The following is a 21809-nucleotide window of genomic DNA, read 5'->3' as shown; positions in this document are numbered from 1 at the left end:
CTACTACCATATAATGGCCCTCTTATCTCGGACAGTTTTAACAGCACATCATGACTTATGTCAAGACCACTCTTTGGGAACTGGGAACATATAAAAGGTTTGTTAGATTATGGTTTTCCAATTTGCTGAGCAACCAGTCCCAGCGGTGTATCACTTGTGAGAAGAGGCCTGGAATATTGAGCTACATATTCTTTGGTTTTACTGTGAGGATGGAGAATATTGCACAAAGGCTCTGTTAGAGTAATTACAGCTGGTTCGTTGCTTTTATTGAATGCATGATGTAAATTCAATATTTTTATTTTGGTATTAGTATTTTAAAAAGGTGTTGTCGTGTTGTCATTTTTTTTTCCACAAATAAATAATAACAACATTTAGTTATGTGAGGCCATATAAACTTTCACATGAATACATCCACATATAAAATCTGTTTGACACAGATGGTCTGGTTTTGGTATCCTGTTTTCTAATATTGATTTAATCTCTCGCACCTGACCAATCTTTATGAACCACTGTGAAATTGTATTGTCTCTTTCTTTCAATAGAGCGAATGGAAACGGCCAACAAGCAGCTCGCCACAAAAGAGTGTGAAGGCACCGAGGACAATCGCAATACCATCTCACAGCTTCTGGCTCAGAGTGAGTGGACCTCTAGAAAAATCTAGAACATTGAAGCCAATATGATCACTTAAATTAACCACAAATTTGTTTTGAAATCCCATTCATTTATAAGCACAAATTATAGTTGTGATATATCGGAAAAGAAAATGCAGAATGTTCATTTTACTAATTTATCAGTTAAAGAGATTCAGAGAGAAAAGGAGAAGCAGGATATCGAGTTAAATTCACTTCGCTGTACCAACGAGGACCAGCGCAGACACATTGAGATCCGTGACCAGGCCTTAAATAACGCCCAAGCCAAAGTCGTCAAACTGGAGGAGGAGGTAAAGCTCTTTGATAATTAGTGGTACCCCTGTGAAATTTTACAAATTAGTTTTACATGCTTTTATCTACTCCATAGTGTTTTTACATTTATGTACATATATGCCCACTTAAAAAAAAAAACTATTTAAATTGGGACATAACAAAGCATTCAAAGTGTTAATTTTCTTACCTGCATGTCAACAAAATTAACTTACATTTTCTATGATGTCTGTGACCATATGTATGTTTATGTTATGTATACGTGTTCCCTTCCTCTTTGTGGTCACATTGTACATTATGCTTTCAGAACTAAGGAAATCTCGAAGGACTTTGGTTATTTATTTTGGCAAGGGAGTTGCTGAATCATACTGCCATCCAGATGAAGGGCTGAGGCAGTTTAACTGTTTGGCAGCCTTTCACTGGACAGATTTTTATAGAGGGCTTGATCTGTTCCAGATACTTCACAAATTGCTTTAAGGACACTGACCATTGGACAATATAGCCGAATAGATTGCCTTTTGGGAAATAAATTAACATCTGTAAATATTTTCCTCTTATTATCTATTGTTGATAAACAAAGTTGTGGGTGTACTTTATCGAAACAGCATTAAATGGAAATTTCATTGAGTCACAAATCACTTACCCTCCAACATATCCCTGTGGTACTCCACCACGATGTTTAAGCTCAACCTTTTTAACTTTGAAGTTCTTCCCATCAGTTCCTCATTGCTGCAGTTAAGATCTTCAGGCTCGAGTGAACCATTTGCCACAACTTTCTCTAAAATCACACAACCTTTTCTGAGGCCAAAAAGAGCTTCAATAGGGAGAAAAATGGAGAAAAAAGACTTCTAACCCGAAGTAGCATTGACATTTCTGAACTCCACTCTTGAGTGTTTGTAACAGTTGGAGTCTGTGGTTGAGCTCTTTTGGCATTCTCCCAGATGGCCTTTAGGTCATTGCTGAATGGGGCATGCACCCCTGCATCCTAAAGTGCACTGGGCCATTCCACTTTTGTTTTGCCCTGTCACAAATGCCTGCTTGTTCCCCTAACAAAGCCTCTTGAGTTGTCTGCCATGAAAGGACTTGGAAGATGGTTAAATTCTTGCCCTCTCCACCCACCCCTTCCAAAGAAGAGCCATATAATTCTGTGCTCTCTTGCTCTCTCTCTCTCTCTCTCTCTCTCTCTCTCACTCTTCTGTGTTATGTTGTGAACCCCCCCCCCGAGTTAAATCGGGGCATTCATTTTGACTGCAGTTACAACCACTGGTGGATTTGAGAGATGTAGAGAATAGAGAAAGGTTGAAGGATACAAGGAAGCATTGTAAGGTAAATGGGGTTTTCTGAGTGCGGCGTGAGCAGCAGCATCTGACCTGCATTCTCTGTGTGTTTATATAGCTGAAGAAAAAGCAGGTATATGTGGAGAAGGTGGAGCGGATGCAGCAGGCTCTTGCACAACTTCAGGCCGCTTGTGAGAAGAGAGAACAACTTGAGCATCGGCTACGCACTCGACTGGAGAGAGAGCTTGAATCACTCAGAATGCAACAGGTAAGAGATGCACACGCTATTCTCACTTAATCAGACTTTTGGCTTTTAATTGGAATTTGACCACATTTTGGCCCAGAACCATTAGTTATCTTGACATATATATATATATATATATACACACAATTTATTATATATAATTAATAATTATTATATTATAATATAATTATTTTTTAAATCATTGTATTAAACTGCAATAAATGCAATGCAACAAATCAGCTGTAGGCAGCAGGAGCTCATGCTGTCCTTGCGGAGATGTTTCAGTTTTCTTGTGTAATCTCTTCCTGTGTGTCCAATTTTTACTGACCCTTAATCTGGAGGAATGGTTGCAGCTCAACCTCCTATGTTAATGTGTGTGTGTTGAGCACTGTTGGGAACGTTACTTTAAAAAAGTAATGGTTATAGTTACTCACTACTTGTTCCAAAAAGTAACTGAGTTAGTAACTGAATTACTCTATAATAAAAGTAACTCGTTACCAGGGAAAGTATTTGCGTTACTGTAAAAAAAAAAAAAAAAAGTTGCTAAATGTCAAAGAATTTTTTTTTTTTTTTTTTAGCAGTTTTCACAAGTCAGTAGAAATAAGTAGAACAGACAGGTGTTCGTACATAATTTTCGAGATTTATTGCACGTCAACAGACAGCAAGAGTTTTATCCTGCACTCTTTGTAAGAAAAGTGTTTTTGGCCACTAGTTTTGTATATGCGTGTGTCACACATTACATGTACGTTACACATTACATGCACGTTCTTGCCTTGGACTACAATGAATTTGAAGTAGTGCTTATATCTCCACCTTGAAAATGCCAACTTTCCATCGGATTGCTCCTGACTCGCCATTTCTGCTGCTGCGAATCTCTGTGTAGCTGTTGCGTGTGTGTGACTGTGTGTGTTTGGTGCCGCTGGCGCGTGTGTGTAAAAACACTGGCTCTGATTGGCTACCATGAAACACATGACTCTGCCTTAGCCAATCATAATCGCTTATCTCGTTATTAACCCACCTGCTCATTCATTGTGTGAGCCAGTGGTGCGTTCGGATTGCATATTAAATCAATGCATAGTAACGCACCACATTTAACGTTCAGTAACGTTAAACGGCGTTGTAACGACGGGAAAAGTAATTAGTTAGATTACCCCGTTACTGAAAAAATAACGTTGTTACCTAACGCCGTTCTTTTAAACGCCGTTATTCCAAACACTGGTGTTGAGAGTAGAGGAAGAGGAGTAGCAGACAGCTGTATTCTTCATTAGGGGCCCTGCCACTGGACATCCTTCCTTTGTGGTGTTTGTTCAACCTAGAGACCTGAAACAATCTTCAAAGGAGATTAGAATACTTTAGAACAACAGTACTAAAATCTTAGAGCCTGTTTACAACTTTTACTGAGGTGGAAGTTGGGGTCCTGCTAGCAGAGGTAGAGGTTCATGCTGTATGCTGTTTAGGAGCGTATTTATGGAGCGTTTTATTTACGTGAAACATATTTATTGTTTATACAATTTTATTCTGTTTTTCCATTCTCAAAAGTGATGCATAGATGCATGATGACACCAAAACTCATATTCTGATTATTGGATATTTGCATTATTAACGGGTTTCAGATATTCATTCATATATTTAAATAGTTTTTTATCTAATTTAGTTTTTATTTAACATTCTAATCTTGTCTGTTAACAGTTAAGCAATTATCCAGCATCTGAGATCTTTCAGGAAAATTAACTGACTAGGCCTAAAATTAACTAAATGAACTAATTAACCTACTACTAGGCCTATTGTTATCATCATCATCATGGCTGCTGCTTATATTTCCCAATACCTGCAGTACTCCAATTTGACACAAGGAAATGTGCATGGCTCTAAGTACTTTTCCATGCAAAGTAGTGTTGGGCGATATGGTCATTTTTCAAATCGTCATATCGTCAGCCCATGAGATCGACGATACATGATATTATCGTGCATGGGTGGAGCAAGAGAGAGAGTCTTTGTTCTTGTCATAGCATAACTATCTGGTGTTTTAAACTGCACAGATATGCGAGAGAGAGCCGATGGAATCACAAATAATCTAAAAATATACTTTCAAACATACTGATAAACTAACGTTAAATATAAAAATACTGTATTTAAAACAGCTAGTTCATATATAGTCGGACGCAACCGTCATATCGCGTGTCCTGTGACAAATCTGCTACATCAGCGCATGGAAGTTATCAGTCTTAATGCTCTGCAAAATCAGTCAACGGTGAAAATCAGTAGATTTCATTTGAAGTCCCAACAGTTTAACACTAATATTGGACATAAACGAACATGTTAAATATAAAGTATTCAAAACAGGTAAGTTCATGGATTTGGAGTGAAGTTCAATTGAACTGATGCATTAGTAATACAGCGCTCCAGAGCGCGCGCCTCATGACGAGCCCCACACACTGCCACAGAATCCAGAATAACATAACTGTGGCATTAAACTCAGTTAGTGAGGGCTCTTTTAAAGGGATACTCCACCGTAATTAGGGAAAACGTGGAGGTGTTTGGTAGCTTCTCTGCTTGGCCCATATTGAATGAATGGGCTAAGCTAAGTGCTTTCAAAGTGTCACCGCGCGCCAAAGCGATTGAGTGCACATACTGAGACGAGAGAGGTATGTATCAACTCGTCTTAGTTAAGGGAAAAACATAGTTTAATATGAAAACACGGTGGAGTATCCCTTTAAAATATTGCACATATATAGGCCATTCAGATTACTTGTTAAAGTGAAATGAAATGCCTTATATCTTCAGACGATGTACGTCTGTTTGTGGATGGAGCCTTCTTCACTGGCTACAGGCTCTAATCCTCATTTGCACACACGTGTGTGTGTGTGTGTGTGTGTGTGTGTGTGTGTGTGTGTGTGTGTGTGTGTGTGTGTGTGAAATGCGGTGCTGAAGTGAAATAGCTGGGCAGTTTGATAGCCGAATTATAATAGACCCGCCAATAAAAATGTTTTAGTTTTGTGTGTTGTCTGAGGGTTGGCATCATCTCTTCTCAGGTGTTCGGTCATCGCAGGTCTATGTAAGTGCTGGATCCATACTGAAGCTTTTGTAATTCCTAGTTACCTTAGGATGTCGATCCTGTGGCAGAAACAGAGAAGGAAATAGAGAAAAATGTGCGTAGCTGCTGTTCCAACTAAGCAAAAAATGATGTGTTCAACCCAGCCAAAAGAATGTTAATGTGCATTTGATCAGATGTAACCAAAGTACAGGGTTATGAGATACATAATGTGACTGCTTGGCTAAAGAGATATTCAGATATGACGGTGCTAATGAAACCCGTATTACAGCAAATGAGTAGCTGAGTATCTCTTCAGCAAATCGACATGCAACCTGCAGCAAATTAAACTGAAAGTCACAGACACTGAACACACAGTTCTTCATTAAAAGTAGTGAAACATGATCTTACCAGTGCCGATGCGGGTCTCTCTCCTATTGTCATCTTTGATCTTGAAATTAGCTGATGATAAATAAAATGCAATGCATACCTGTTGCCTTCATTGATGTGATGTGCATTAATTACAATAGTTTAATGTTAGCATGTTGCTAAACTAATGGCACAATACTCTAATAAGCATAAAAGTTCAATTCAAGTTCAAGTCAAGTTGAGCTTTATTGTCATTCCGCTACATGTGTGGACATAGTGGAATGAAATGTCGTGTCTCACAGGACCACGGTGCTACATAAATACAGACATACAACAATTAAGTAAACTTATGATACTATACAAATGCTTTACATAGTACTATACCTATAAACAACTAACCTACTGATAGATTTTGACTTTAAATATACTATATATATAAATATTTACCTGTACATTAAAAAAAATTAAAAATCTAAATGGTCTTCCATTTAGAAAGTCCAGGATCCAATTACAGAGGGAATTGTTAAGGCCCAGCAGGTTTAGTTTAATGAGCTATTGTGGTATTATTGTGTTGAATGCTGAGCTGAAGTTGATGAACAGCATTCCAACATAGGAGTCTTTATTTTCTAGGTGGGTAAGAGCCAGGTGAAGGATGGAGGAATTGCATAGTCTGTAGAGCGGTTTGGATGGTATGCAAACTGGAGCGGATTGAGTGTGTTGGGGAGGCTGGTTTTGATGTTGTGGGTGACTAATCTCTCAAAGGACTTCATCATGATTGGAGTCAGTACTATGGGACGGTAGTCATTTAGACAGGACACAGGTGATTTTTTTTGTACTGGTATGATTGTTGTGAATTTGAGACGTGGGGACGATTGTCTGGCTGAGCAAGATGTTGAAGATATCTGTTAGGACATCTGTCAGCTGTGCAGCACAGTCTTTCAGTACACGGCCAGGTATGTCATCAGGACTAGGGCTGCACGATGTGTCGTCTAAGCATCGATATCGCGATGTACGAATCCACGATAGTCACAGGATGTGCGATGTAGGCTGTCGTAGTTGATCCGTTATTCATTAACTGTAAGGGGCCAGCTGCTCCCTGGCCATTGACGAATGAGATTCGCGGATTAATTGCACAGATTAACCATCATAGAGTGAAAGTTTCGACAGGGCAGAGAGAGAGAGAGAGAGCGAGCGAGCGAGAGAGAGAGAGAGAGAGAGAGAGAGAGCGCTCGCGCGCGTGCGTGCGAGCGAGAGAGAGAGAGACGGAGGGAGAGAGAGAGAGAGCGAGAGAGAGAGAGAGCGAGCGAGCCCCTGCCGCACGCTCACCGTCTTCAAACAACACAAGCGCTGTCTTGATCTCTCTCCCTTGCGCATATTAATCAATTGACACGATGGTGTTGATGTTTAAATCATTTAAAATGAGAATGTAAGAAAAAGCTAGATTTCATATCGCAATATATATCGCAGAAAAATAAAATATCGCAATGTCATTTTTTCCCAATATCGTGCAGCCCTAATCAGGACCCACAGCCTTGCGTGGTTTAATCCTAGATAGGGTCTTCCTTACGTCGACTGGAGACAGACAGAAACGCCTGGTCGTTGGGAGGTGTGGGCAGTTTTTGTGCAGGTGTGTCTTTCTGCATTTCAAACCGTGAATAAAAGCAGTTGAGTGCATCCGGGGGGGGGGTGGGTCATAATTACAGGCCTGTGGCAGGGGCTTGTAGTCAGTGATGGTCTGAATGGCTTGCCACAGGCTCTGTGTGTCTCTGCTGTCTGTGAAGTGATTGTTGATTTTTTGAGCATATGACCGTTTTGCATTTTTGATACCACATGACAGATTGACTCTTGTTGTTTTGAGGGCTGCTTTATCTCCTGATCTGAATGCTTCATCTCTGGTCTTTAGCAGCCCACAAACCTCTGCTGTCATCCACGGCTTCTGGTTTACACGTGTGGTGATGGTCTTGGTGACTGTCACATCAATGCACTTTTTGATATAAGCACTCACAGTTTTAGTGTACTCCTGCAGGTCTGTGTCATTGTTGTATGTGGCTGTCTCTTTAAACATGTTCCAGTCTGTGCACTTAAAGAAGGTCCTGTAGTGTTGAGGTAGCATCATCTGGCCAAACTGTGATAAATTTTTGAACCGGTTTGGCAAGTTTCAGAAGTGGTCTGTATGCTGAAATTATACAGAATTATAAAATACACAGCTCAAACAAAACATTGGGCTTTTCCACACAGAAAACTCAAGTTAATTGCAGATTCTGCCTCTTAGACAATTTCATTGGTTAACTCAATCACTCAGTCAACTCCATCATCTGTCAAGAAAAGTTCAGAAAGTTCAGAGTTAATATTATGAATGTGGCCCAGTAATACTATTTATCTGGATGTGCTACCAACCTAAGGTTATGAGTTTAGTATTTGTTTAATATTGTGTTGTGTAGGCAATCAGCACTGTTAATGACACGACCAATGCAATCCTTCACTGTTATTTTGCTGTTATGTTTTGTACAAGAGACTCGATTCTGATAGTTTGATGTAAACATGTTGCTAAGTTATGCTAAGTATTGCTTAGTGCTCAATAGCACATGAAAATATTAGGTAAAATGATACATATTTCATTAGATTGCACTGATTGTAACCCTAGTGTTGATTTTTAGTCTAAGTCAGTTTGCTTATTTTAACTTGCTTAAATGGGAAAAATATCTATTTTTAATGACATTTTAGTCAGAATTGATATACTTAACTAAGATTTACTAATGGTTCTTTCTGCCTCTCTTTCACTCTCACAGAGGCATGGTGGTTCTCAGAACACCGTTAGTCCTGAGTTCAGCACAGCGACTCTGATGGAGCACCTGAGGGAAAAAGAGGAGAGGATTTTGGCCCTGGAGGCCGACATGACCAAATGGGAGCAGAAATACCTGGAGGAGAGCGTCATGAGACAGTTCACGCTGGACGCCGCTGCTTCTGTTGCCACCCAGAGGTACGCAAATTCACTGCTATCCGCTAAGTCTACAATGTAGGAATATAGAAAGTTATCAAAATTGAGTTTGCAAACAATAACACTCAGCTGAAACTATAGTTTACTGCAGTACAAATGGGAGAAATGAAACATTTATTAATTTATTAAATACTGTCATTCAAAGTGTCCATATGAATGAAACAGAGACTATATAAAGTAAAACTAAAAGTAAAATGATCTATGACCGTTAATTGAAACTAAACTGGATTTGAAAACAAACTACAAAATAAAAGTAACTAGTGAAAACTGAATGAAAATCTACAAAATTTCTCATTGTTCTTTATGTATTTTTGATTTCTAACCTATCCAGAGATACGTCCTCCTCCATCATCAGCCACTCCCCCAGCAGCAGCTACGACACTTCGGTGGAGGCACGTATCCAGAAAGAAGAAGAGGAGATCCTCATGGCTAACCGCCGCTGTCTAGACATGGAGAGCAGGATCAAGAACCTGCATGCTCAGATTATAGAGAAGGATGCTATGATAAAGGTACTGCATCAGCGCTCGCGGAAAGAGCCGGCCAGCAAATTAGACGCACCTGCCATGAGGCCCTCCAAGTCCCTCATGTCCATAGCTACAGGCACTGGCAGCTCCAGTGGCTCCGGGCTGCTGTCACACTCTCTGGGCCTCAGCGGAAGCAGCCCCATCACGGAGGAGCGCAGGGAAGATCGCAGCTGGAAGGGAAGTCTGGGTAAGTGCATCCAGTGTGATGTGGAATAGGTCTGAAATGGGATAATAGTGGGACTGTTTAACCCTTAGTGAAGCCCCAGTAGTAGGGGTGGGCAATATCACGATTTTTGGTCATGGATGATTAAAATGATCTCCATGATCTGCTTTTGAATAAATATTGTAATGTCGTGCTACAGCGCACATTTCTATCAGTTGCAGTTCTGGTGCCTCCGTCTCAATATACTGTATAACGCGATGTACATTCACATCAAACTCAGCATTAGAGTTACACACACGGTACAGTGCACTCATTCACAATCACAAACGTGCATTATTTGCATGCGGTTTAAAGCCTTGCCAGTTAAACGTTTCATTCACATGCTGTTCTGAAATGTGCTTTTTCTGAGCGTGCACACCTTTAAGCGCACACTAAAAAACCTGTCAAACAGCGCCTGATTACTGGAATAAGTTATGTTTAATGTCTGATTGTACTAATGCTGTTAAAAACTAAAGTTTTACATATAAACAGAGTTGGTTATGCTAAATACACCTACTTTACCTTAAAAATAAAGCACTGTTTATTTTTATATTATGGGCATTTGTAATGTGCATCTTTGCTCTTATTTTTTAATAACTCAGATAAAGTAATGAAAAAGATTTTTATCTTCACCTACTTTGGCATAAATATCTTCCACTCCATTTTATTTTATATTTTGTTATAAACTTGCAAAATAGTAAAACTAACATGACAAATAATCGTGATAAAATCATGATTTAAACAAATTGAAATAAAATCATAATGTGATGTTTTTGCCAAACCCCTACCTAGCAGTAAATTAAAGTAATAAAATATTAAAAGTAAATATAGTAATAAAATAATACATATTTTTACTAAATGTGTTAAATCAACAAAACAGCGTCTCATGTTCTATATTTTATCAAAATAGAGTGTTTGATTGAAACATATTAGCATTTGAATCTCTCAACATTCCTGAATCGCACATCATGAACATGTCAATCCTTTTTTTTTTTTTTTTTTTAAACTTTTAACTTTCTGTTTAACTTTCTGTCTGAAAGCTGAGAAATGTTGACCTTGCAGGCAACATACAGAGGTGTGAAGGCAACAAATGCATGAATCCAGTGATTGTCACATCCTGTCTGCTGATATACCTTTATCTGATCAATTGTTCAAGGCAGCACAGATGTGTCATTCATTGCCTAATATTCCTATAATATCCCACTATCCTGTGCATTTGATTTTGTGACAGCATGTTTTTTTGAAAGTTGCAGCTGATGGTCAGTTTGTGTAAATGTACATTTTTGACCAATTTTTTCCACTTTTGATGTCATCTGTAGTGAGAAATTAGTATTGTAGTAATTAAATATTCACTTATCGATACACAAAGCTCTATTTGCAGCCATAATATAATACAACGTATTAAAGTATCTCTTCCTTCTATTCATGTCTGTACTGTTCATGCTCTTCATGTTCAAGGTGTCCTGTTGGGCCCAGAGTTCAGAGGGGACTCTCTGAGGACCGAGTCCATCTCCTCCTCTCCATCTCCGGTCCTGCCCTCCACCCCCATGTCAGCCGCCACACACTCAAAAACCGGCAGCAGAGACAGCTGCACCCAGACAGAAAAGGGTCAGGAGACCAGCAAGCCAAGCACACCCGCCCTGCAGAGCGTATCCGGACCAAGCCGGATCAGCAGCCCAAGCCCAGTCTACATACCTGACCGCATCGCCGGTACACATAGTCAAAATCACATTTTACAGATAATAAACCAGTGTTTACCTCCCTTTTTTTAATAATGACAAACTAACCCAGAAACCACTAATGGATAAGCACAACAGAAAGTTAATTAAATTGTCAATCACATGACTTTTTTTTTTTAATCCAGATTTGATCATTTATTCAGTAGACACGTGATTCTTACCTACAATAACTTTAGTACATTTCTACGATGAGCTTGTTTTTAATTTATGAATTATAATTAATTTAATATTTTTATGGGCCATAAAGTAAAGAATATTATGTTTATGTAACTGTCCCAATATGAAGAAAAAAATCATGAAAAGAAAATTCTATAGTCAGGCATATTATATTTTAATTACTGCATTTAATGATCTGAGGCTCTTTTGTTAAAATATTATTGCAAATATTTAAAAGTACTTAATGCATCAACATGCATAGGAAAACAGGGAAATCATGAAATATAAAATATGTATGTATGTATATGTATGTGTGTGTATGTGTGCGTATTCAAGGAAAATATGGTTACATCACATGACATTTTTAGTCATTAAATTTAAACTTTTTTTCTTTCTTTTTTTCAAAACCATATGAAACCAACATGAATGCATACATTTCTTAGAACATGGCATGTTTTAAAATAGCTTTTTAAAGAATTTCTCTTTTTTAATTGATCACTCTTTTTCACCATTAACCCATAAACATCTGCATGTTTCTTTGTCTACAGATGTGTTTCACAGCAGTACATTAGAGAGGAGAGCTCCAGTGCAGTTGCTCCCGCAGCAGAGCCTGCCGTCATCACCACTCCCAGCGCAGGACGTGGACAGCGAGATGGTGGAGATACTCATCTGATCTCACACACACACACACACATCCGTACAGAAACTCAAAGCAGGTGAAGGAACTGTGTGCTTCTCTTCACTCCATTACTCTAGAATCAAGATGGTCAGAATGTTTAGGAATGCATTCTTTACACAAACCCTTTTTTTTTTGTACAGTATTGTCTGGTGGTCTTTTTTCCCCTCCAGACCCTTGGACCAAATGTATTGGCATAACTTTCTACATTTATTGCACTACTTTGTGTTTGTTTTTTACTTATTTTGGGTATGCATTCGTTATGTTGTGTATATGTACTAATAATACAAATGTGGCACTTGAGTATTGAGCGATATGGTGACTAGCTGTAAAGTTGTTACATGTAAATACTGAATCAGAATACTGTAAAACTGAATGTCATAGGGCCTTTTTTATTCTAGGACGCATTGTCTGTATAGCACATACGCGCACTGTTTAAGAGCAAAGGACCAACAAGCGTTTACCTGTGTCCACAAGCTCATCTATCCGTATGTGAAGGTATGAGTGACCCAACTGGTTTTGGGTTTGTCTGTGTGAGAGTCGGTAGTTTTCCAATCAGAACTGAGGTCCATCATTCCAGTAGAGCTACAGCAGCCACAACGTGCCTTGAGCGAAAGGTTCTCACACTTAGTCCCAGATTTCCCAGTCTGTTCCTTTCCCAACCTCTCGTTTCAATGTGATGGTTACTCCTAAGTCAGCATTTTCTTTTGTAGATAACAAAATAGCTTTATTCCAGTCTCGTGGTTGCAAGACAGACATTTAGCTCTTGATCAAAGGAATCTGTAAAAATGTAATAAAATTATACGCAAATGTTTTAAAGCAGGGCCAAGCAATGACCCTCGTATTATTTAGAGGGTCTATTGTAATTCAAGATAACATGGATGTGTAAATGAGATTCTTCCATGAAATCAGTAAATAGAACCACTTTTCTAAAACATTAAGCTGATTTATTTGTGAATTTGCTCGTGTTGTGCTTATACACAAATATGAAAAATAGTCTCAAAGATGTATTCAGCATGTTAACTGGCGTTTTTGTCATTTGAACATTCAAATGCTTCATTTAAAAAGTTTTTAAAGCAAGTCATCATCTCAAAGAACTCTAACCTTCAGATGAATGATTTTAGATGTTCAAAATTGTGGTATTTAGTATTATGGTACAATACCATTCAAAAGTTTGGAGTTGTTGGGTTTTTTTTTTTTCTTTCTTCTTTTTTTTTCAAGCTCACCAAGTTTGCAAATATTATATAAAAATCAGTTTTAAATAACTGCTTTCTATTGTAATATATTTCATGTAGTTTAATCCTGCGATGACTAAGGGAAGTTTTCATCAGCCATTACTCCAACTGTCACATGATCCTTCAGAAATCATTCTGTATTGATTTGATTCTTAAGAAACAAATTCTAATATACAATAACCTAATCTTTAATTTAATATCCTTATACATTAGGTACAAGATACTGAATAAAAGTATTAAAAAAACTTTTAACAACCCTAAACTTTTGAACGGTTAAAAGTTGGCACTAAGCACATTTGCTTATTCCCCTATAGGGGATAGGACACATAAAACATTGCAGTATAAAATCCATTTCTCATAAAGGGTCAGCTGGAGCAGGAAATGTCTTGTTTTGAGCCAATCATCCGAGCCCTAAATCCCATGTGACTATTGTGGAGACATTATGTGATGATTTGAAAGAAACCGGGCTAAAGAAATGAGATCCAAAATAACAGCTTCATATTTACAGTTTAGTTCTTGGTCAAGAGACAACCACATACAAGTCTAAAATAATTCAACCTGATTAAAAAAAAAAAAAATTGGAATATTTTCCCTAAAAATTTGCTTTCGTATAATTTTATTTCATGGAAACATGGACCAAATTGAATTCATTCGCAAGTAATCAAGTATTTGAGCACAGTTGGTCTCAGTTCAGCACACTGTTTGTGTCGGTACTTGACATTTTGTACACAATAAGTCTATTCTCATTCACTTGAGAGATAGAAACTAGCTATTTTTTCTTCCTTCCTGTCTTTCTTTTTTTTAATTAAATCAGAAAGAAAAATTTCCAGCATTGTTAAATCGCCCATACACATTTGTGTATTTAGGACAGTTTAAGCGAGTTTGAAGAGCACTAGTCTAATTTGGGCACAAACTAAAACAATGGACCAAAGAGTGGACTGAGACAAGGGTGGGACAAAATACAGATAAACACGCACATTACATTTCAAATATGGCTTCCTGTATGCATACTGATATCTATTAAAATGCTTTAGAAGGGTCAAAGTTCAAGTTTAACCATGCTGATCAGTCTCACTGTGAGGCTAATCTGGCCACACAAGTCAAGATTTCATTAACATGTTTATCGGTTTGTTCCACCTGAAGTCTCAGTTGCGTCATCTAAACGAATCTTGATGGTCTTGCTACATTTGATACTTTACAGTTTGAGTTTCTAAAGGTGAATGTGTTGGTCCATCTCAGGACAGATTATGAGAATGTTTTTGTACAGTATGTACCCTTGTGTCCCATCAATGGGCATTTTACGTTTTTTTTTTTTCCTCACGAGGAATGTTTTTGCATTTACTTTAATAGTATTTGTTTCATTACAAAATGTCACTCTAGCTGCTGCTTGACAATGTTATTTCTGTACAATGATGATTGAATTAAATTGTATTTCCTATCTTATCTCATGCAGATTTCGTATAAGGCTTTACATTTCTCATTTGGTTGATAGTATAAAGCGTTTTTAAATAACTTTTTTCTTGGTTAATTTAATTTTGTAATAAACAGATCCATTTGCACCGTTTAGTTGTTCTTTGTCAGGCATCATGTAAATGAACATTTAGTGGATATATTTAATACATGTTAACACAGAGAATGAGACATCAGAGACCAATTAAGATTTTTATTATTTTAAATATTCATCATCATCAGGCCGAAGGCTATTCAAATGCATAAATTAAATATTAATATAAACACCCATATTTATACTTTCATAAATACTTGCTTGTAAAGCATGCAGAAAAACTATTTTTGCATGTACTAAGTTTGCAAAAAAAAAAACTAGCTACTAGTCTGATCAGAAGAGCCAGAGAGACTGCATTACTGAATGACTCACGAGGAGAAAAACATGCTCGAGTCCCTCAAGTCATGTCATGTCACTACCATGATCACGGCACATACAAGTGGATGGTTCAGTCATTCACGCCTCATTCTGATGACAGTCCTCCAAAACCAACCACTTACCATAACCATAATTTTCTAGAGAACATATTTAGTAAATCACTATAAAAGCTATGTGCGGCTATGCACTTCCCAGTAACCAGCTGTGCTGCTCTTGTAGTGCTGTCTGAATAGTGTAGTGTTACGGAGTGTGAGCCGTCATCTGCGCATCCACAGCCAGCCGTTGATCAGACAGGCAGACAGTAACAGAGAGAACAGCACCAGCTCAGTCTGTTTGTGCTCTGTGTTCTGTCTCTCCAGCCCTGCTATCCTCCTGCTCATCTTCACCACCTGAACCAGTCAAACCAAAGAAACACTCAGTGTGATCCACACGATCCATGTTAATATACTGCATACTGTTCAGACGTTCAGGGTTTGGAAGATATATTTATATATATCAAATATATTTTTAAAGGAAGCCTCATGTTCACTAAGGCTGCGTTTATTTGTTCAAAATACAGAATGGTAAAAATAGTAATACTGTGAAATATTATTACAATTTAAACAAAATGTTTTCTATTTGAATAGATTTTAAAATGTAATTTATTCCTGTGATGCAAAGCTGAATTTCCAGCATTGTTACTCCAGACTTCAGTGACACATGATCCTTCAGAAATCATTCTATAATATGATGATTCAGTGCTCAGTTATGAACAATGGTTCTTATCAAAGTTGCTGTTAAATATATATTTTTTGTTTTAAGGATTCTTTGTACTTTTATAGAAAAATAAAACATTGGAACTATTTTTTGTAACATTGTATGTCTTAACTGTCACTTTTGATCAATTTAATGAGTTCTTGCTATATAAAATTATTAATTTGCTCAAAAAACTTAAACTAAAAAGTGGATCAACAAATATTTTATGGGGGGGGAAAAATCCAGCTCATTTGCTTGTATTGTACATTTGTTTTTTTGTCATTTGGTAATGTCTTTTTAAATTTTTTACCAAACATGATTCTAATAACAATTTGGCAACATTATAATCTCAGCTAAGAAAATCATTGTTGACTAAAAGCTAGCTGACTGGAGATGTCAAAAATATTACCAGGTTTATTAATAGCGGTCAATGTTTTAGTGTTTGATTACAGACTTTGGCTGCTTTTTTATTCATTTAGTTGCATTTATCCAAGTGTCTAACAAATGAGAACCATCATAAGAGAGTTAAGTAAGCTTACTAAGTTAACAGTTAGTCCATGTAACATTGTCAACTACAGATTTGTAAATGATTGTATTAAATACATTTTATTCATACAATCTAAATAAATATTGTATATATTTTGTATTGGGAATACAAACTTCTGGTATGCTTGACACACAAAATTAACCTACGCAAGAGAACAGAAAAAGCCTAAGCCCAAATGAATGCATTGTGAACTTGTGGTCTGTGTGAATTTCAAGCACTCACCTGTCTGCGGAGCACCATGAACTCGACAGCAGTACCTGTGTCCTCCTCAGGACTGAGCCAGAAATCCTGCGAGGCACTATTGGGGGAAAAAAAAAGATCTTAACAAAGGCTTCAAAATCTTTCCAATGAAACGTACATGGCACCCTTCCTTACATCACCGACTCATTAACTGAAATCGACTTCCTCAGCACATGACTAAAACCCTACATTTACAACTAAACAGGAAATGTTTGCCTGCTCTTATTGACTGCATGGAAACCGTATGAGCCACTGTCACCTTGTCCTGCTTTGATCAGGTTGAACCTCCACAGCCTGAGAGGGACGGGTTTCTGGGTAACCAAACCTTAAAACACACGAGAAACACCAGGAACCAGAGCAATCCACATTGAATATTGATTTTGCGATCAATTCCATTCAAAATGAAAAGAAAGGGCGAACTAAAAGCTCAAAGCTCAGTTTTAGGATGCTTACGATGCTTGTTAGTTGCACAGTTAAAGCAATAGCAGTGAATTATGAATGATATGAATTTGCAAGCATAAGAGGTGTCTGACAGGAAACAATCGGATCCAGTTCCATCAGAAACAACAGGGATTTAAAGGTCAAAGCAAACAGCTGAACATCCCAGGTTAGTTAGAGCCCACAACCACAGGAAGGAGACAGGCAGGGCGTGAAAGATGATGATCTATGTCACCTGGAGGAGTATTTTTTGGTGACGGTCTGAAGGAGTTTCTGAGACGCCTGCTGGCCCAGCTCCTTGGCAGCCCACAGCATGCTCTGAGGGGACAGCAGGTTGGGTGGGATGGAGGGGTGGCCTGGGGGCTTTGGTGGGGATGGGTCTGTATGTACGACTGGTGAATGTCCAATACTGCAGCTATTGCGGGAGAGGTACGGATATAGAGGAGCACCACTGTTATTTAAGGACTGACACTAGCTGTAACACACAAACCTGACAGTCTTCATTTATATGGGGTTGTTTAAATAAAAGTCTCGTCTGGTAAATAAGCTTCTCATTTAGACGAGAAGGTGACGTGAACCGACCATATGTAACAATCAATCTCTCCTGCCCTCTAGTGGCTGTTCAGTGGTAGTGAGACGTTTATATAAAGGCTATGAAAAGGATATATACTGTAGTAATTCTCAGGGGAAATTCTAGGGAATTTTGTATTATGGTAGTTGACAATGAAATACATTTAGAAAGTTAATTAAAAATCTTTCTTTTCAAATAAAATATAAAGAAATGTCTATTTCACAGCAAAGACATTTATAATGTCACAAAGCAGAAACGAATCCTGAAAAAAATGTATCACAATTATTTATCTCAACACACACACATATAGCATACTTTCATTCTGGTCATTAATATTTGTCATCTTCTTTGTATGTTTGTATATGAGAGCATTATAACGAGGGAACTGGACTTACGGAGGCTGGGAGCGGAGTGTTTGTCTGGAGTGTGTGGGGGTTCCAGCTGGGGCTCGACCAAAAGCCTGGTCACTATAAGACCTTCTTCGCAGTGGACTCTGTGTGACATTACAAGAAATATCATGAACTGGAATGAATCCCTTCATGACCCTCACTGACATTTAACCAACATATTAAGTGGCTTAACAGTTTTCCAACAACCTTTAAATATTTTACCACCATTCTATTATTAATATAATATAAACTTTCCTCTACACGTCAGATAAAAACAAAACAAATTTGCTAGAATAAGCTGCAATTTATATCCATTTTGCCATTTAGTCAAAGGTTTGGCTTCGTGTGGCTGTGTGAAACTACCTGGACAGGCTCTCTCTTGAACGCCTCCCTGTCCCAGGACCCATGCTTCAGGTCCCAGATTGAAGAAGTGTGTTTAGTGAAGAGAGGTCGTGGACTCAGATCAGGAGCATCTGTTTAAAAAAAAAAAAAAAAAAAAAAAAAGAGGATACTGCACTTGCTTCAATCCACATGTAACAAGCCATCAATTATATTTTCCAAAAAGAGTAAAAACCTACTTGAAATTCATTTGCTGCATATCCAAAAAAAAATTTAAATAAAAAAGGTTTACATGTCGAGATACTTGCAATCTTTTTATTATTACAAAGTGCAAAAAAGTGCTCAGCGCAAAAAAAAAGGGGGGGGGGGGGTTAAATTTAGGGGTCCTAAATTAAAATTTACTTATATACACAATGATTTTTTTTTTCATGTTTTTGAAAGAAGTCTTTTGCTCAAGGTTGCATTTATCTGATCAAAACAACGAAAGCAGTAATATTATGAAATACTATTACAATTTATAAGTTGTTTTGTTTTTTTAGCATGTAATTTAAATGTAATTTTTTTATTTTAAAATGTAATTGATTCCTGTGATGGCAAAGCTGAATTTGACCAGTGATTACTCCAGCCATAAGATGTCAATGTTACATGATCTTTCAGAAATCATTCAAATATGATCAATTAATATATTATCATCATCAATACTAAAACAAAAATATATACAGTACTGTGCAAAAGTATTTGGCCACTAGTATTTTCAATGGTTTTAAGTCAGTCATTTCTATTTTTTGCTGTAGTGTGTCAGTAGTAAATATCAGTTTACATTTCCAAACATTATTTTTGCCATTAATTATAATAATCCAGTGAGATTTTTGTTTGCACAAGGAGTCTGACAGCAGTCAGTGCTCCACACAGAGATCTGATCTCATCATCTTCAGTCTGTCTGGAATAAGAATCAGAACAACCTGAGACAGACTCAAACTCAAAAAGAACTGTGGCAACATCTCAAAACACTTAATATATATATTATATTCTTGTGGAAACTTTGATACTTGTTTTAGGATTAATGTATATAATGTTAAATGAACATCATTTTACACTTATCTTTTTTAAGATTAAAATTTATTTCACTTTTGACTGTCATTGCTGAATTAAGTATTATTTTTTTCTTAACCTTTTTTTTTACCGTTTAAGTGCATCACTGCTTTTACTTTTGATCAAATAAACGCAACTGCACATTCATAAATCTGAGTCGTAAATCATTGCTGAACATAATCTGAATTATGACCAATATGAAATCCACCTGTTAAGGCCAGTCTGTCAGGGATGTGCATGCTGTAGGCAGCATGCAGCTCTTCGGGTCTTTGGTCTGCAGGTGCGTGCTCGTGACCCGCTGGACCGACCCCCAGCCGCTCGGGCACGCGCATCCTCTTGCTGATGACTTCAGTGAAGCACGGGTCACGCTCGCGCATTGGAGGACCATCACCGAAATACCCTGGAGATGCCATAACTACCATAATGCCAGTAAAAGGAATTAGACTGGCCGCACGACACAACAGCAAATGTTAAGCTGCGTTATGGGAGTAAGACAAACAAACGGACTGAAAGTAATTTGACGAGTAATGTTAACATTATTTGCTACCACAAGCAATCAAGATCATACACTAATGACATTTCACGTTTCTATTTACAGAAACACACTGGTCCGAAATAAACAGACACCTGTTGATCAACTTACAGCTCTCGAGCTAAATTTGACACACATCGACAGCTTGGACTGAGCGGTTTGGTCTGTTTTTTCCACATAGATCTTTGAATATCTACTAGCGATAAATTAACAAACAGTAGACAGAGTGTTTAGATGTTTTGGCTCAATAAAAACACTTCTTTAAACTTCCAACAAGCTGTGCGACCCACCTTCGTGCAACTCACGTCAACTGACGTACATGGCGTCATTTGACTGCGACCAAAAGTGGGCGGTGCAATTTGCATACATTTTCTGTCCGTTTCTGCTGAAAATAAAGATATTTAAAGCTGTTTTTAAATACTAAGCATAATATATCTCTTCTGAATATAGTAATTAAATTAATGGAACATGTTCCTATGACAGCCCCATACAAAAAAAAAAAAGAGAATAAAAACAAAAAAATGACCGCAGCGTTAGCCAATCAAAAACTAGGTGTGAGTTTGGGAAGCGGGCCAAGCAAACCAGTTGACCAAACAATCCTTCCTGTTCGGAAACTAATCGCTGACATCTGCTTTAAATAACAAAACATTAGCAAATTCATATTCTTAGTAAAAACAACAAATAAACGAATGATTAAAAAAATAATCAGACACATATATTTACATATATTTTTTGTTCTTTAATAGACTATTATCCAAGAACATCAGTGCTTTCACAAAAAGAAAAAAAATGGCACTTGTAACATTTAATTAACAGTGTGATCTCAGGGAAAGGAAAATATTTCTCAGAAGTACAGTAAAATATCTCCCTTTATTTAACAAATACAGATGTTTTATCTATATAAACCGTGTTGTGTCCATAAATCTATATATCTGAGCAAAATGTAAACAATAGTGTTTCTCTAACAGGGTTATTATAGTTATCTAAAACTAAAACCATTAAAAAATATATTTCAGCTCGTTAATCTAATGTACTAAAATAAACTAAAAACTACATAGAATGCACTATAAAACTATACAGACATGTTACAGAAATTAATAAAAATATTAAATGGAAAAATGAAAATGGAAAATATAAAAATGTTAAACTAATTTAAAATGTTTATACAAACTATAATAGTACCTCAGTGATATTCTCTAATCACAACTATTTTATTAAGAAGATATTTACTTTAATTTTAAACTTATTGAAATGATGCATATGATGTTTGTGACACAACAGGAACGACATAATTTTTTAAAACATATAAATCTCATTGGAAGCTCTGATAAGGAGACAAATCTTAAATCTTAAAAAAAATCTATTTATAATTTTTATGGAAGACTCTAAATACTTCGGGCTGTTTTAAAAAACAATGGTCTATTAAACGCTTTTAAAGCCTAATTAAAAGCACTAAAGGGCAATTAATGTCGATTTTCTTTGGGTGAGATACTTCATTGTAAGTTAATGCTTTTAACAAGCTTGTGTGTCAAAACACAAAGCACTCAACATGAATAAAACTGAGCTCACAGAGCTGTATTATTTTTTTCCCTAATTATATTCAAGTTTAAATATGAAGAAATACTCCTAAAGCAAAAAATAATAATAATAAAACTAAAAACTCGATTCATGCA

At 37.1% G+C, this 21809-nt stretch overlaps 2 protein-coding genes across 8 annotated transcripts in view; one reads left to right on the top strand and one right to left on the bottom strand.

Annotated features, from left to right (window-relative positions):
* Positions 1-12256, top strand: part of LOC132130793 (angiomotin-like) — a 48306-nt gene extending 36050 nt beyond the window's left edge. For all 3 annotated transcript variants that reach the window (XM_059542605.1, XM_059542606.1, XM_059542607.1), the window contains 7 exons: positions 543-635; positions 795-940; positions 2316-2465; positions 8631-8821; positions 9171-9550; positions 11024-11275; positions 12009-12256. In XM_059542605.1, the coding sequence (XP_059398588.1) occupies positions 543-635; positions 795-940; positions 2316-2465; positions 8631-8821; positions 9171-9550; positions 11024-11275; positions 12009-12133 (1337 nt within the window). In that variant the 3' untranslated portion in view covers positions 12134-12256. The remainder of the gene's footprint in view (positions 1-542; positions 636-794; positions 941-2315; positions 2466-8630; positions 8822-9170; positions 9551-11023; positions 11276-12008) is intronic.
* A 3124-nt stretch (positions 12257-15380) lies between these two features.
* On the bottom strand, positions 15381-20487 carry LOC132130791 (mitochondrial fission factor homolog B-like). 5 transcript variants are annotated; one of them, XM_059542602.1, is made up of 8 exons: positions 20427-20487; positions 19813-20019; positions 18537-18646; positions 18180-18277; positions 17449-17628; positions 17035-17100; positions 16758-16833; positions 15381-15642 (listed from the first exon to the last, which is right to left on the bottom strand). In XM_059542602.1, the coding sequence occupies exons 2-8, from the start codon at positions 20015-20017 to the stop codon at positions 15511-15513; spliced, it is 867 nt and encodes a 288-aa protein (XP_059398585.1). In that variant the 5' UTR covers positions 20018-20019; positions 20427-20487; the 3' UTR covers positions 15381-15510. The 5 variants fall into 5 exon arrangements, with proteins under 5 accessions (XP_059398585.1, XP_059398584.1, XP_059398583.1 ...); XM_059542601.1 differs by lacking the exon at positions 20427-20487 and adding an exon at positions 20248-20420; XM_059542600.1 differs by lacking the exon at positions 20427-20487 and adding an exon at positions 20271-20420.
* Between the last annotated feature and the right edge of the window lie 1322 nt (positions 20488-21809).

The sequence above is a fragment of the Carassius carassius genome, chromosome 47 (genome assembly GCF_963082965.1).
Source record: "Carassius carassius chromosome 47, fCarCar2.1, whole genome shotgun sequence".
NCBI classification, from domain to species: Eukaryota; Metazoa; Chordata; class Actinopteri; order Cypriniformes; family Cyprinidae; genus Carassius; species Carassius carassius.
This window is presented reverse-complemented; position numbering and strand designations above follow the sequence as displayed.

Bases quoted from the DNA above. Each gene is read 5' to 3' on its own strand.
- LOC132130791 (XM_059542600.1), bottom strand. The intron at 18,278-18,536 runs GTAGTTTCACAC...AATGTCACACAG, and splicing joins TCAAGAGAGAGCCTGTCCAG to AGTCCACTGCGAAGAAGGTC. The intron at 17,629-18,179 runs GTAAGTCCAGTT...CTCCCGCAATAG, and splicing joins ACACTCCGCTCCCAGCCTCC to CTGCAGTATTGGACATTCAC.